The sequence below is a fragment of the Oryzias latipes genome, chromosome 21 (assembly GCF_002234675.1).
Source record: "Oryzias latipes chromosome 21, ASM223467v1".
NCBI lineage: Eukaryota > Metazoa > Chordata > Actinopteri > Beloniformes > Adrianichthyidae > Oryzias > Oryzias latipes.
In genome coordinates, this window is record NC_019879.2 from 3,839,118 (window position 1) to 3,855,004 (window position 15,887).

General features: G+C 40.9%; 1 protein-coding gene across 4 annotated transcripts in view; it reads left to right on the plus strand.

The window, feature by feature from the left end:
- The window catches only part of sytl5 (synaptotagmin like 5), a 42,656-nt gene extending 28,709 nt beyond the window's left edge, over positions 1-13,947 (plus strand). For 2 of the 4 annotated variants that reach the window (XM_020713319.2, XM_020713320.2), the window contains exons 8-19: positions 138-276; positions 355-484; positions 3,359-3,429; positions 3,936-4,031; positions 7,101-7,166; positions 9,157-9,335; positions 9,426-9,528; positions 9,615-9,776; positions 9,851-9,959; positions 10,413-10,551; positions 12,572-12,780; positions 13,015-13,947. In XM_020713319.2, coding sequence (XP_020568978.1) covers positions 138-276; positions 355-484; positions 3,359-3,429; positions 3,936-4,031; positions 7,101-7,166; positions 9,157-9,335; positions 9,426-9,528; positions 9,615-9,776; positions 9,851-9,959; positions 10,413-10,551; positions 12,572-12,780; positions 13,015-13,157 — 1,546 coding nt within the window. In that variant the 3' untranslated portion in view covers positions 13,158-13,947. The remainder of the gene's footprint in view (positions 1-137; positions 277-354; positions 485-3,358; positions 3,430-3,935; positions 4,032-7,100; positions 7,167-9,156; positions 9,336-9,425; positions 9,529-9,614; positions 9,777-9,850; positions 9,960-10,412; positions 10,552-12,571; positions 12,781-13,014) is intronic. The other 2 variants (XM_004081515.4, XM_020713321.2) reach the window with 2 other exon arrangements.
- Positions 13,948-15,887: the final 1,940 nt, after the last annotated feature.

Below are 15,887 nucleotides of genomic sequence, written 5' to 3' on the forward strand. Positions count from 1 at the left end.
TTTTTATAAATTGAAAATATCTATTTTCATGTTTAAAATCTGTGTTTTCATTCACTTTAAGCTGATCCTGATTTGAGCATGTATAGTTGTTGGACATGAGCTCATAGATGTTCGGCTGCTTCCTCTCTGGCTTTCAGGAGCGCTGCGGTTGCCGTGGAGTCCTCGGGTTTAACCACGGTCCCCAACAACCTGCGTTCCCAAACTCCGGCCAAATCCTCCACTCCCGGTGAAACCCGGAGGGTCAGGGTCAGCAAAGAGAACCGCAAACACACACAAGTGCAGACTAGGAAAATCATCTACATCGAAACCTGTTTTTTGATTTTTGTTTTTTAATCTTGTTGTCTTTTAACGCAGCCTGACGGAGCTGAAAGCGTTAGCAGTTTGCAGTCCGGCGACAGCCTGCCCGAGAAAAAAGCATCCGGACATCACAGGAAGAGCTCCGGCACCCCGGCCATTTCTGTGTCGAGGGTCTCTCTGTCATCAGGTAACGGTCGCAGGATTCCTTCTGATTGCTTCTAACGTTCATCGACAGCTGTTGGGTGACATGGGCGCAGCAGGAGGAGAGGTTCGTACCTCCTCTCAGTGTTGATGCTGACACACTCAGTGTCACAGAGGATGAAATGAGTCCCTCTGAGCCAATGTCACCACGAAACCAAACCAACGGCGCCATCTTTCTCTGTTATTTTAGAATAAAAGCCTCCCCATTTTGTCAATTTTAATGTCACACTCTTTATCTTTGCTTGAATCTGCTGGTGTGAAGTGAGTCGAGATTTAACCATTAATCCCATTAGTTCCCCCGAGCGAGGATCTTTAGTCATGGCTGCACTTTTGTCCTTTCAGCTTTTATAAAGCCTGTGCTTTTAACAACGCTGATTCTGGCCTTGGTTATCAGAAGTGTCTCTAAAGAATTGGATCTTCCCCACATTTTAGAAATGTTGCCATTTTTTTAAATTCATCTTAGACTTCAGGGTTTTTCACAAACGCCTATAAATCCTTAAATGTGTAGAGAGTCGGTTGGATTTCTTTGTTTTAATGATGGTGTTGGGGCTAAATAAAAGGTAGAAAGAGCCGACTAAAAACCCCTCTCTGGTTTTGTCGTTTTAACATGTTTTCTTGTAAGATTTTTCTGTTGATGGAAGACATATTTGAAAAAAAAAAGATTATGCTTAAAATTGCATCTCTGAGTATTTTTTTATTCAAATCGTTGTGAATCTGGAGCCTACAATAAAATGCAGTTTGTAAAAAAGCGTATTTGTAACGTAGAAAATACGCTGGGCGGGTCTGTAGCTCCCTGCTCCTCTCCATTCTGATGCATCCTCTTGTAAACAACTAGATCTATGTTCGTCTTTGTTTCCCTCGTCTGAACTAGAATCGGAATCAAAACTGCGCAGCTTCAATATTGTTCACCATTTTTTAGACCGATCATGTTAGGTTGGGGGTTTGAGGGGCTGTAAGCCATCGTGATGGCTGACGGACATCACGATGGAGAGACACCATCGTGATGCCACGCCCCCGCCACGCTGCGAGTCGACCACATAAGCCACGGTTACATGTGCAAAATATTTTTATCGCATCAATGGTCGGATTAGAATTCAACCGTGTACATGGGCCCAGAAAAACTTTTTCCAATTATAACAAACGTTCACATGGGTCACACTTTCGGTCGGAATAAATAATTCACATATGTGCAGTAGTTTTGAAAATACCGGAAGAGAAAATTAGTTCCGCTGAGCGGCTACATACATAGATATGCCAGCTCGGTAAAATACGAGATGATCTTCTAAACGTGATTTTATTAATGTTACGGTTATTATGAAGCGCCTGTTTGCTCATCATTTTAATTTTAATCTGTGTGGTCAGTGCTTTTTCTGTCGAAGAACGGAGCCGGAAAGAAGCCAGGGTTAGGAGAGGCTAACACGGGCTAACAACATTTAGCCTTTAATGAACATAAAATCCATGCGGAAAATTTTGAAATCCTCATCCTGGCTGAACGTAAATGTGTGGGAATAACATCAGCCTTTATTTTGTCGGGACACGACTGGAAACACAAATCCATGTGATTGTTTGAACGGTTTCTAAGGACTGAGCGACATTTCTGCTTTAAGCTCACACACTGCCCCAAAGCCGCTGAGTGAGCTGGCGGACCGAGCTCTGCCCGGACACACTTTTACCGGAAGACCCGGTTCTACTGAGTTCTGTAGCTCGTTCACCTAGACCAGCGGGACAGATCACAGTCCGAAGTCTCCCACACATAGCGCACACGTGACAAAGCATCCTCCCTTACCCTCAAACACAAAGTCCAGCTGCTCTACTCAGAGACACGGTTGCTCGGTCTGCCGGTCCACTTGACTAATCAGGTGCAGGAGCGGACCAATTTTTTTCTATTTTGTTTGTTATTTTAATTTTTTTGTTAAAGTCGCTTCCCTCAGTTTATACTGGATCCTCGCGGATGAGTCATCAGTTGCGAAATAAAGTAATAAAGTAAAATAACAAATAATTATTATATTCTAACGAAAAATGTAACCCCCCCTCCCCCCCGACGATATCATTGTCCATCCCGATGGTTTACTGCAAACATCGTCGACTGCCAATTTAAGGGACAGCGCAAACCCCTACTGTAAACAGAGAGGGGAAGGGGGGCAGGGGTTGCGCCAGTGTGTCCTGGGTCTTCCCCGGGGCCTCTGCCCGAACCACCTCCCCAGGGAAGCGTCCAGGAGGCATCTGGACCACACGCCTGAGCTCCTCTGGATGTGGAGGAGCAGCGGCTCTACTCTGAAAAGTACAAATCCAAAATGGACAAATAAAATAATATTATACTTAAATCAGTTAAATGACTAAAGACATGAACATGACTGTGACTGGGGGCTCAGATCAACCCTTCTATGAGGAAAAAATGGAACCGTATCAGCTTTAAACAGCATGGAGTTGGATTCTCTGATGCGCCTCCACCCGTTCGTGCATCCGCTCTGATTAACCAACGTTCAGCGAAAAAGCAGCACGATGTAAAAACACTGTCAGAGTTTTTCTAGTCGTGCGCCTGCAGCTAAAGAGGAAAGAACATTTTGAAGTGTTTTTTTCCCTCAAATGATTTTTTTGGCTCTTTCAAATGTCGAGTGAAGATTATGAGCTCCAGCCTTTGCTTTTAAGGGTTTCTTGAGACACTACTATTAATCAATTCTTATTGTGCCACTAAGGAAGAGAAGAAAGACTCAGCTGTCAGGAAAAAGTTTTGCGTGGCCTTTGTTGGACTCCTGGTTTTGCTCTTTGCTTCGAGTGTTTTCTAGAGGGCTTTGTTATAAACTGTTACGTCTTCCTTTCCATTTGTGTGAACCCTGTTTTTTCCCCCTCTGGCTCTCAGACCGCAGCCACTCTGAGATGGACCTGTCAGCTTTCGGTTCTGAACCCAGCGACGACGCCCTCACCCAAGCGGTAAGCAGCACTTCCTCTGTTCCTGCAGCAAAATCCGCACAGGAGCTGCTTCTGCTTCAACAAGTAGAGCGTCGGGAGATGAGACCTTTAACTGCTGCACACAAAGGACTGAGCCACATCCGCATCTGGATCTGTGAGGCCAAATTCACAATGAAGCATCGGCTGTGGGCCTGAATGTTAATTTGACATCAGAGCTGACTTCAAAGCTGCAGGCTGAGCTCATGCAGGTGGAGGAAGGATGCGTGTGGAGCGGCTTTGTCTGTCTCTGCATTTACAGCAGCTCACAGAACTCTACGCCCAATCGTTCACACACTGTGTGAAACCCGTGGCGTTATGGTTTGAAACGGCTAAATTGAATTACCACACTCTGTCCGGATTTGTCTGATTGAATTTATGAGAGCCGCCGGCGTCCTCCTGCTCTGCTGCTGCAGCTGAAGGGAGAAGTGTGGAGGCTGTAAAGATGCTATGTCCTTCTCAGTTCCACTGACGCCTTTTTACTTTTTCAGGGGTTTTCTGATGAGGACGTGGAGGAAGACATTGATGCCCTGGTGCCATCCTACTCCCCGAGTCCCAAGCTGTATCTCAGCAGCGCCGTATCCACGGTAACTGTTTTTTAAACCCCCATTAAAACACCGAAAGACACAATTAGGGAGACCAAAAAACTTTCCTCTTGATGTTTTTCCTTAAAGTTGCAAGATTTAACTGTAAAAGCTACATTCCCACTGCCCTGGGCAACACGCGTTCAACACCTACGTCCAATGAATATTCAATGTAAATGCACGTTTCAGGCTTCTGCGTTGAAAACTTTCAGATTCACGTGTGGCTGTGCAAGTTTTTACGACGTTTTTTTTTTTTTTTTTTCACCACAAAACGCGTGACGGCTGAATGCATGTTGCAAGCTAAACCAGGCTGAACTTTGACCCATCGGGAACTTGGATTTGCTTGTGACGTCTGGGTCGTGTCCATTTTAATTCACATAAAAAGCCTGAAGCAAGATTTGCACCGCTTTGACATTTCACGTCCAAATCTCCTCCACCTGTAGGTAGGGGGTGGACATGTGCTAGAAAACAGTTGCAAACGATAAAGAAGTAGAAGCCCCTCCCTGCTTGTCCGGTGTGAACACCCGGGCGAAATGCATGTGCAAGAATGCGCATGAAATGCCCGGCGTGGACTAAGCTCTTTTAACTGCCACTTTGGATGATTTCCACATCTGACAGTGCTCTAAATTTGTTTTGATTTTGTAGGCTGATCTGAACATATTTTAGGTAAAAGTTGTTGTTTGAATGAATTCATTTGGTGTTTGTCAGTTATCTTTTGGTTCATTCCAGTTAGTTATGGAGAGCCAAATGTGTGTTGCTGTTGTTTTCTTTTTTAATCGGTGACGTTTTGTCTCGTATGCTGTTTGAATTAAGCATAGGAAGAAATGCTCACACCTTCCCGCGTACTCAAAAGAGAAAGTAATACATTTTATTGGATTTTATTATACTTTTTCTAAATGCGAATTTTCAATGATAATTTATTATATTGATTGTTATTCCTACATTTCTGTTTCTGTATCATTCAGCTGAACTTTACCGCTTACCGAACACACGATAAGAAGAACAATCTTTTTACTATTTTATCTTTGTTTGTTAAAGGTCACTCTTAATTTTTCTAATCACGTTCTTGATGGAAACATTTCCTCCAAGTTCAGAGGTTCTACTGGTCTTAGCTTGTAAATAATAAGTCTTTTCAGAAAGATTTATCCCATGAAACCGTGAAGTAAAACATATTCTCAGAATAAACCAGCATATCAGTGTGTTTAATTTTATGGTTCTAAAGCTTGAATTTATTGTTAAATGCGTAAAGGAAATCATGAATGCTCAGACTTAAATGTTGCTTTAGGGCCCCCTAGTGGCGTGGAGGAGTCTTTGCGTTGAAATAGTTCATTAGGTGCAACAAACTTTTCTGTTTTACTTTTTAAATTTGTGAACTGAGATAGTTAAACCAAATTGTTTTTTTTTTAAATCCCAGGAATCAGCAGAAAGACTGGACAGATACAAACGATTTGCTGTAGTTTGTCAGCTAAAACAACATGCAAGTTAAAGCCGTCGAGCTGTTGCCGTTTCGTCAATTTTGTGTCTATATTTATATATATTCTGACATTGTCTAGTGCGGGGACACATTTTCTAGTGTATGAATGTTCTGGTTCATATACGGAACTGATATGTCCATCCAAAGGCTTCCTTTTTGATCCAATAATCAATTGGATCAAAACCCAAACCCAAGTGCACAGGGACTTTTAGCTGCTAAATGAAAAACAGTATATGCTCTTTTTAGACTAAACAGAAGCTGTTCTTGGTGTGTACTAAACACGAATAATTGATTTTTTTTTTCATGACTTAAACTGCTACAGCTTTGATGGTTGCAGATTTTGGTTATATGAATTCCTGGGATTTTTATATGTTTCTCTCGTAAAGCAAGAAACAATAGTAAAATCCCCAAAACACATTTTTTCTGAATGTTCTTTGTTTTTCTCACTTATACAGAAGAAAAAAACACCACAGTTTGTAAATCTCTGCAGATAAACGATAGGTTTGTGAAAACATAAAACCAAAGTGTGTTCTGTAGCTTTATAACACCAACATGCATTAGTAAAGATTGTGCTGCTGCTCAGCTGCTTGGATGGAATCATCCGTTATTCTTTGTGACGAGGTGAAAAGTGACACATGACTGCAGCCATAAATCAAATCTTAATATGGTTTTCCGTCTCGATTCCTCATATTTCCTCTTGGCTCCGTCCTTCCTGACAGTTTTCTTTTTAACCCATTCAGATCATCTTTTATACATGCATCTCATTAGCATTACCAACCATAAAAAGCCATTTTATTTACTTTCAGTTTTATATCGCGTAGTTCATCATTATTCCATTAGGGGCAGCAATGGAGCTTTTCCTTTTAATCTTTAAAAATGGCTGCTTCACTGAAATCTAGAAAAACACTTACCGGTAGCATATACGTTTTGCTAATTTTCAAAACTTTATGTTGAGAATAACTCATCTATTGTTTTTCACTTTTTCTGGCTACTAGGTAAATTGAAATAGTGCTAAATGTGGTGATAATTCTTTATAATACAGTTAAAAACGTATCAAAGTTGAGACAGTGAGTAAATAATGTGTTATAATGTTAGTTTTGCAAATTAAACTATCATTGTTGTGACCAAAAACTTACGAAATCACCCAATAAATACTAAATAATAGTAAAAATATTCCTTTTTTGTGAATTTCATTGAAAGGTTAAAAAAAAACACATCTTAATTCAAAAGAATTTGAATTATCTGCTAGTTCCTTGATGTAGTGGACTTTACAGGGTTCAAAGGGTTCCCTGCATGAAGTACTTTCTGCTTTCAAAAGATGCATTTCAATACAAATGTCTCTGATGTTTTATGTAACACGCGTGCATGCAGAGCATCTGCGCCTTTGCAGGAATTTATCTGAGGGCAACATCTTCCTACTTTTCTCTGCCTGTTTGCCGTTTTCACTTCAGATTCCAGGCCGGTTCTAACCTCTGTGGTTTCATCTGTTATCACCATGGTAACCGGGTGTAATGGGGTTCCTTGCTGCCCGTATCACTAACGAATCAGTCCCCCTCTCTTTTCTATTCTCTGTCCCTTCTGGCCTCGCCGTCTAACAGTCTTCCACTCCCGCCTCGGAGCGAAGATGGGGCTACCTCAGTGTCCCCGACTCGGATGCCGAGACTGTAAGCTTCGCCTCTCACGCTCGTGCACGTTTTGGAGATGAAGCCGTAAAAGCACCAGAGCATGAATATTGCACAAAGCAGTCAATAAAATATTTAGATTTCCTGCTTGATATCCCATCAGATTCTGAATAAATCTGCATGTTTTAGTGCATGTTCGCAAACATTCAGATTCTTTACATTTAACAAGCAATTTGTCAATCTAGTCCCCAGTACAAGAAGAAAACAGGGGGAAAAAACGCAGCATGGCTCAATTATGATGGGATTAGAACAGTTTTATCCCATCCAGAGCAGCAGCTGCCAATCCTGGATCCACGCTGTGACTTTTCAGTCAAAATGAGTTTCAGAAGAAACCTCTTTTTTTCCAGGCTGCTGTCATCAAACACTTTTCTCTGCTATTATTTGACAGAACAGGACTTATTGCTGGAAATTGCTCTGACACAGTGAAATATTTCGCCTTTTTTCAATTGATTTTTTGGTCTTTTCTTTTCTTTCTCTTACCTAATCCCAAAATGATCAACCTTTTGAGCATTAGGATTAAATTTTGTTGATTGCCTTTTTGAGATTTTGCAGCACAGTGAAGGGATAAGCAATCAATACTCTATTACTTGCTCCATCCATTTGTAAAGTGGGGCAAAAAAGTATTTTTAAAGTCAGCAGTTCTGCAGGGTTTTCTACTTAAAAAGAGGAGTTTGTGATGTTCATCATAGATACACTTCAACTCTGAGAGATAGAAAGAAAAAGAGAATCCAGAAAATCACTTTGTTTGATTTTGCAAAGAATTTACTTGAATAATGGAGCAGCCAACTCCTGGGCATGGATGCTAGGAGTAAACAAACCATGTCCTGCTGATCCAATCCACCAGGATCTGTCACAGACATGTGGGTGTCCTATGGATATTGTGAGCCTGGATGGTAATGAAGATCAGAACTGAAGGGATTGTAGTGTCCGAATGTATCAGATGCCGAGGACTCTTTCAAGTATCTTGGAATGGCACCGGCAAATGGAAACCATGAAGAGGCTACAGGGAAAGCAGCAGCTTCTAAATATCTGCATTAAGCAAGACATGTCAGTCAATCCCCCAAGCTATCAACATCTATGCCCTGCTTGTCCTCAGATACCATTGGCTGAAAGACCCACTCCGATGAATCAGGAGCAGACTAAAAAATGCCAAGAAGGGTTTATCTGTTGAAATTGTAGAAAATACGCTGGGGTGGGTTCTGCTTCATTCTGATGCATCCACTTGTAGACGACTACATCCATGTACATATTCATTTTCCTCATCTGTAAGGGGGTAAGAGGGTCTGTAAGCTATCTGGGAACGCTTTTAAAATAGATCAAAACACGATCGGAGTGGGATTTTAATGAACTGGCTAAACGAGGAGATGAAAGCTGCTGGAAGTCCCAAGAATGATATGGAAAACACCTCCAAGGTGGTGGAGAATGACCAAGCTAAGATTATGTGGTGGGAATGACTAACAGGGCGGACTAAGACGAGAAGAAGGCTGTGATGACAGATCGAGTAATCCAACGTGATGGCAACATCCGAAAGAAGAATTACAAGAAGATGAAGCAGCTGGAAAAATGTGGTTTAAAGAGTTTGTCATGAATTCTACATCAAAATGAAAACGTAGATCCAGAACTTTTCTCTATTCCTAAATTTATTGGTTTTATTAATTATCAAAACTATTTCGACTTCGTATTGGATAAAAAAAACAAACTTGCATTCACTTCCTATTTTTTTAAAACATTAGAAGTTTTTTTCAAAGATCCTGTTTCTATAGTCGTTTAAACAAAGAAAATGCTAAAAGTGCAAAGAAGAAGAAAAAAACGAGTCTACCTGTAAACCTAAATTCATTTTTAGAGTAAAATAAACAAAACAACATTACAAAAAAGGTGAATCAAAGCCTTGGAAGAGAAAAACTGAGCCAGCATGAGGATTTATGTGTCTGACGCCGTCCCTGTTCTCCCGTCTCTTGTCTTGGCCTCACAGAGCAGCATTAACAGCATGACGAGCATGTACAGCGAGACCGGTGACTATGGCAACGCCCGGGTGAGCGGCGAAATCCTCATGAACATCAGCTACAGCTACAAAACAGGTGCCCTCAATGTCCTGGTGAAAGAGTGTCACAACCTGGCAACGGGAGATGAGAGGAAGCAGCGCACCGACGCGTAAGAGTCTTTTTTACATCACCAAATCAGCCCCAAAAGAAAAATACATTTAAAAAGTAATAAAGTGGTGGGTTTATATGTGTGTGTCAGTTATGTGAAGACTTATCTACTACCTGACAAGTCCCGTCAGAGCAAGAGGAAGACCAGCATCAAGGCCAACACCATCAACCCCGTTTTCAACGAGAGCCTGAGGGTTTGTGGGGGGAAAAAAGCTTAAAAAGCAAAGCTGAGGGTTGGAATTTCAACTCTCAACCTGCTGCTGTTGTCTTGTGTCTCCAGTATGTGATCAGCCACTCTCAGCTGGAGCTGCGGACGCTGCAGGTGTCCGTGTGGCACCACGACCGATTCGGATACAACAGCTTTCTGGGAGAGGTGGAGCTCTCCTTTGACTCGTGGGAGTTCGATTCCCAGATAGAGGAGTGGTACGCTCTGCAGCCTCGGGTAAGAGCCAAAACCAACCGTGTTATATCCTATTCATCCACCATGTACCCTATAGCCTTTTTCTGTGTGTGAAGGTGGACGGCAGCACGGACTCCACAATGCATTACAAGGGAGAGCTGACCGTTGTGCTGAAGTACATCCCGGCGGAGATCAACACGACGCCTCCTCCGGACCAGGTTCAAGGTAACTCTGACTGTGATGTCATCGAATCCTGCTTGTGGAAAAATTCCCTGATTTCAGTTCACATTTCTCTGGGAAATGAAGCGTTTGTGGATTGTTCGCAGCACAGCAGGAGTTTGTCCTGACGAGTGACCTGCCAGTGAGCTGCTGATTGTAAAAAAAAAAAAAAAGATAAATAACCCAGTTCTTTCTAAAATTAAACATACATCTGTCCTAAAAAGAGAATTATCACTGTGATTATCACACATCCCCCCCCCTGACCTGTTCTACCTGAACAGACACATTCTTTGATTATTATTGTCTTGAATGAGGGATTCCCCCCCCTCTCAGGTGTCTCCTTCTAACAAAAGGCTCACAGGTGATTTTTACACATCTGTTTGTTTTGTCATCGTCATACTTTAATATGCAAAGTTTCCACACGGGTATAAACTCTTTGTCTTCCCTTTGCCTCCTCAGTGAAGAAGGGCTTCCTGAAAGGCAAGAAGACGAGCAGCTTCACTTTGCCTAAAGGAGGGATGGTGGAGCTGTTGGTCAAAGGAGCCAAAAACCTGACCGCCGTCAAGGCCGGAGGCTATTCTGACCCGTTTGTGAAGGGGTGAGACCTTCTCTTTATAAGGTTCTGGAGTCATAAAGTGAGGCTTTTTGGTTAAATTACAGGTACGATACGATAAAATAAGAGTTTATTGCCATTCGTTCATGTAAGAAACAAGTACCGGTACATTGGAATTTTTCTTCGGCAGCTTTCAAGTCAGGGTGAATTACAGACGACAACAAAAATACTAACAGGGTTCATAAATACGATGAGAAACCAAATTTAAGTAAAGTAAAAATAAAGATTCATTCATTCATCAAACTTGGCTAGACTGTTTTTTATTAGTGGAACAATATTTATCATCTGCAAAATTTAGATCCAAAAACACAAAACAAGTACATAAGTAGCTCATTTATTGACTGATTTTGATCACTTTATCTTAAATATCTGTTTATCCTTATGCAGTGCCTCTTTTCTTGTGTTGACTGTGTGTATTTGCAGTTTTTGTGCATCTGTGTAAGCATCCAACTTTGCGGCCTTTTTAATTTCTGAATGTTTAACTTCTTTTTTTGGTGGATTGGCGCCTGTTTTTTGGTCTTTTTAAGTCTATTTCTTTAAAGATCCACTCTGATGAAAATGGCGTTTTTAACACGTTCTTGTGGTATTTTATGATGACGGAGAACATATCTAAAGAAAATGACATCTCTGAGCATTTCTTTATTCCTATTGTTGTGAATGAGGAGCAGACAAATAATTGCTATTGGAAAAAGCAGAAGCTATGCTGGAAAGACCACAAGCTCCCTGCTCTACTCTGACACTTGCACTTAAGGACGACTAGAACCACCGCTGTGAACAAAAAGCTCTCAGCACGGGGGAGGGAAATGGAGACGGGGGTTGCTTTGCTTAGACAACTCAAAGGTTACTTTCTTATCAATCAATCGATCTGTATTTGTAAAACGCTTTAACATCTACTAGAGATCCAAAGTGCTGCACAGGTATAAATAAAATAAAATTAAAAGTAAAAATCAGTGAAATATAATTAAACGATAACTGTAAAATCAACCTTAATAGAAACACTAATAGAGCCCGCCTCATTGTCATCCCCTCTGGTGTTAAAATCCAATGTAAAAAGATGAGTTTTTAACAAAGATTTAAAATCATATAAGGATCTGGCAGACCTAGGGACAAAGGGAGACGGTCCCAGAGTTTAGGGGCAGCCACTGAAATGGCTCTGTCACCCCTAGTCACAAGTCGAGTCCTGGGAACCACGAGGAGCATCTGATCTGCAGATGGCAAAGCTCTACGGGTAATGAGTCTGCAGGAGCTCAGTGAGATAGAGAGGAGCTAAACCATGTAGACACTCAAAAGTCAAAAGTCAGATTTTAGAATCGATTCTAAAAGAGATAAGTCACCAGTGTTAGAGAGCGTAGTACTGGGGTAATGTGGTCCCCGTTAGTAAACGGGCAACTGAATTCTGGACCAGCTGAAGACGGCGGAGGAGGGACTGGTCCATCCCAGAATAAAGGGAATTACAGTAGTCCAGTCTAGAGAAGATGAAGGCATGAACAACCCTTTCCAGGGTGTCATTTACTTTATTGATTAATCGGAGATGATGAAAGCTAGACTGGACTACTGCACTAAATGTCTATCAAATTACTATCTAAAATAACCCCAAGATTCCTGATGGAAGACAGGTTAGAGTCCAATGATCCAATGGCACTGCTGCATTCTGTAAAAATGTGAACTCCTGCCGCTCTGCAGAAACTATGTCCTAGAAAACGAGTCTGGCTAAAAACAGCGTAATTAAAAGACCACTGAGAACGCTTTTTATAACACATCAAAAGATGATCGGTGTGGGTTTTTAAAATCAATTTGTGCTTTCTTTTTATTTATTTAATATTTACACCGTTCTGTTTTATTTCTTGTAGACGCTTTTGACTTTTTTTATTTTAAAGATCTGCATCAGATGTGTTGAACGTGGATCAATAGTAGATTTTGCGAGAACAAAATGGGTGTTATTTTGAAAAGACACATCTGCTGGGTTATTTAGTGTGTGTGTGTGTGTGTTTGGTTTGCCCCTCAGGTACCTCCTGCCTGACAGCAACAAGTCAACCAAACACAAGACGGCGGTGGAGCGGCGCACCGTGAACCCACACTGGAACCACACCTTCACCTACTGCGGCCTGCAGCCAGGAGACCTCAACAACATCTGCCTGGAGCTCACAGTGTGGGACAAAGAAGCTCTGGCCAGCAATGTCTTCCTGGGAGGGGTCAGGCTGGGGGCTGGCACAGGTGAGCCACTGAGGAGCGAAATTCAATAACACAAAAAGAAGAAGATCTCATTGTCGGAGACATCATTTCTTTCTCTTGAAGATCAAATGATCATTTAATGGAAATCCTAGTCAGTAATTTAATAAGGTTTTTCATTATTTTGTTCCCGCAGGGTTCAGGAAATGATCATGTCTTTGTTACTTGGAGGAATAATCCAAAGCGTGTGTTTGTGTGTTCTCTTTGTCCTTTCTGAAGGCAACAGCTACGGGAACGAGGTGGACTGGATGGACTCGTACGGCGAGGAGCAGCGGGTTTGGCAGCGCATGATCGAGACCCCCGGAGTTCCCCACGAGTGCACGCTGCTGCTGCGCTCCAGCATGCGCAAACGCAACACGTGAAGCGCAGTCAGAGAGGAAGACGGGTGCAGGGAGAAGAGAGAGTCCCCCCCTCTCTAGTTTTTTCATGCAGATCTCCTCTCTGGTCCACAACAACCACTCATGCCTTACTCACTCATCCGTATGTGCCCCTACAACTACCAGTGCATCCAGTCTTGACCGAGCACCACAGCTTTTCAATGAAACCCCGGTGACATTGAGATGAAGAAGCACAGGTCTGTCTGTGAGCCTCCTCTGCATGTTTCTGCACATAAACATTCTTACAATATTAAAACAACTTACAAACATTTGCTTAAAAAGCAAAATTCCCTCAATACGCGATTACAAATACGCTGAGTTTGAAGCACAGATTCAGTTCTGCAGTAACTGTAATCACCAAAGGACAGAAGGAACTTCAGAAAGACTGAGGAAAATACAAGTACTGATATTTTTTAAGACAAACGGTGTATTTTGAGGCACATTTCTTCACTGTTACCTTAAATAGTCTCAATTCTGGTGAAATGCTTTGTTCTGAATTGCATTTCTTTCTGTTCTGATACACTTTGAGGACCAAAATACAGTTTTTATATCCTTGAAATTCAATTTTAGGATCTGTTTTATCAAAAACAGTTAAGTCAGATTTTGCCGCTGGTATATTATTATTGGATTTTCAGTTTTATGTGACACGATGAGGTCAATCTTATATGGAAGTTTATTTTCCTTACCCAAAATTCCAAGTCACATTCAATTCCCAATGAACAATTTGAATTCCTATTTGCTGATTGAAGTTTGCAATGAAAAATTACAATTCAGTTGAACATTGAAAAAATAAAAAGAAATAAAAGCAATTGCATTTTAAATTGTTAAACCATAATTCAAATGAAAATGCATTTTTACAATTCAATATTTAAAAAATAAAAATTCATTTTGTTTTTTTTTTAATTAATTTAATACAAAACTTAAACATGTAAGAATGAATTATAATTTTTCATTTCAAAATCTAAATGCATTTTCAAAGTGCAAGGTAAAATAGCAAGCGTCTGAAATACTTCACTTCAGTTTTTTGTTTTTTTAACTTGTTCAAAAAATGTTAACATTTGAAAAGGTGACTTACCTTGGCTAGAAAAGGTGTTCACCTAATTTAGAACCACTAGAAGACACAAAAGAATGATCAAAATGAAGATTATTTTATCTGGACTTTGTAATTAAAAACAGAAATGTTTAAGACATTTTTTACTTTACTGGGCGAGTCTCATCATTAATAACAAACAAAACATCAAGGTCAAAGAAACTGTTCCAAAAAACCTGCTAATGTGCCATCAGTCATGATCAGACAAAAATGTTCGGTCACAAGACGTTTGCCTTTACGGTTTTTCTGTGTTTTTTTTTTACGAAAATATGAAAGATGTTTTCCATTCACAGCAATTTATACGGATGCACCACACAACAGTCTGTCAGCACAAATATGTTCATAAAGTATAAAAGTAGAATATAAAGTCTAAATTGATTTAAAGCGCTCCATAATATATAGATATGAACAAATATTTATGGCTGTTTTAAGTAGTCTGAGCTCATCTGTAGTCCTAACCTGAATGAACTTATCATCATGGTCCCTCATTCCTGTCTGTACTATCTATGATGAGTGCAAAGAATCGACGTGCAATAAAGACGTGACACTGAGCGTCTCTCCATGCCTGCTTGACTAAACCTGTACAGGATTTGAACCCTCTAGACTAGTTCTGATGTGAACTTACAGCACAATATATCAGCGTGTGAACTGCATGGAGATAAAGAGAAGAATGAAAGGTGAAGCATGGAAACCCTTCCACACCCGGAAGAGAAAGTGTGCTGGCATGGAAACGGGGGGGGTTACGGAGGTGGAGGTGGAGGTGAGGTGCCTTGACTTCAGTGGTGGGAGGGGCTACCAAAAGTGCCAGTGCTGATCAGACGGTGACCCCGCCCCCAATGCCGCCAGTTTCAAAAAGTAAAAAAAATTCATTCTCACATGGGATGCTCCTTCTTTTTTTGTCCTTCCTGCCTGATGTAACGGTTTTTCCATGTCGTCATAGTAACAGATCTCATGGATCCAGCGTTTTGTAAAGACCCCCCCCCCCTTCGATGAAAAGTTTTTAGCGTCTTCTTGTAGCATTTTTCTGTTGATGAAGGACATATAAAAAAAAAATCAAGATTAAAATTTCATTTAAAAGATTTCAGTTCTGAAATTGTTGTGAATCGAGATAAAAATGCATTTAAAAAAACATTGTACTTATTAAGTGGAAAATACACTAGATGGGCCACAATCTCCCTGCTTCACTCAATTCTGATGCATCCACTTGCAGACGACTAGATCCGTGCACGTCTGTTAGTTTGTTTAATATTAGGTTGGAGGTGTGAGGGGCTGTAAGCCAGACGGAGGGTGTGCAAACAGAGAGCTCTCGGCAACGGGGACGGGAAGGGAGGACGATGTTGTTCCACGGCAACAGTCCCGCCCGCAACTCAAAGGACAATTTCTAATTAGCTACTGCCGCTCTGCAGAAACGAACAACTTTTTTTTTTGTTGTCTAAAAACGGTCTCATCATAAGTAAAAGAAGCCTGTAAACGATTTTACAACAAATCAATAAATGATTGGAGTGGGTCTTTAAGAAGCTGTTTACATTAGATGAAAGACACTGTTATTTTACAGCATGCACTTTTACTCTCATTAAATTCTCTTTTTAAGATAGTTTTTGTTGCAAATATGTAATAAAATATTT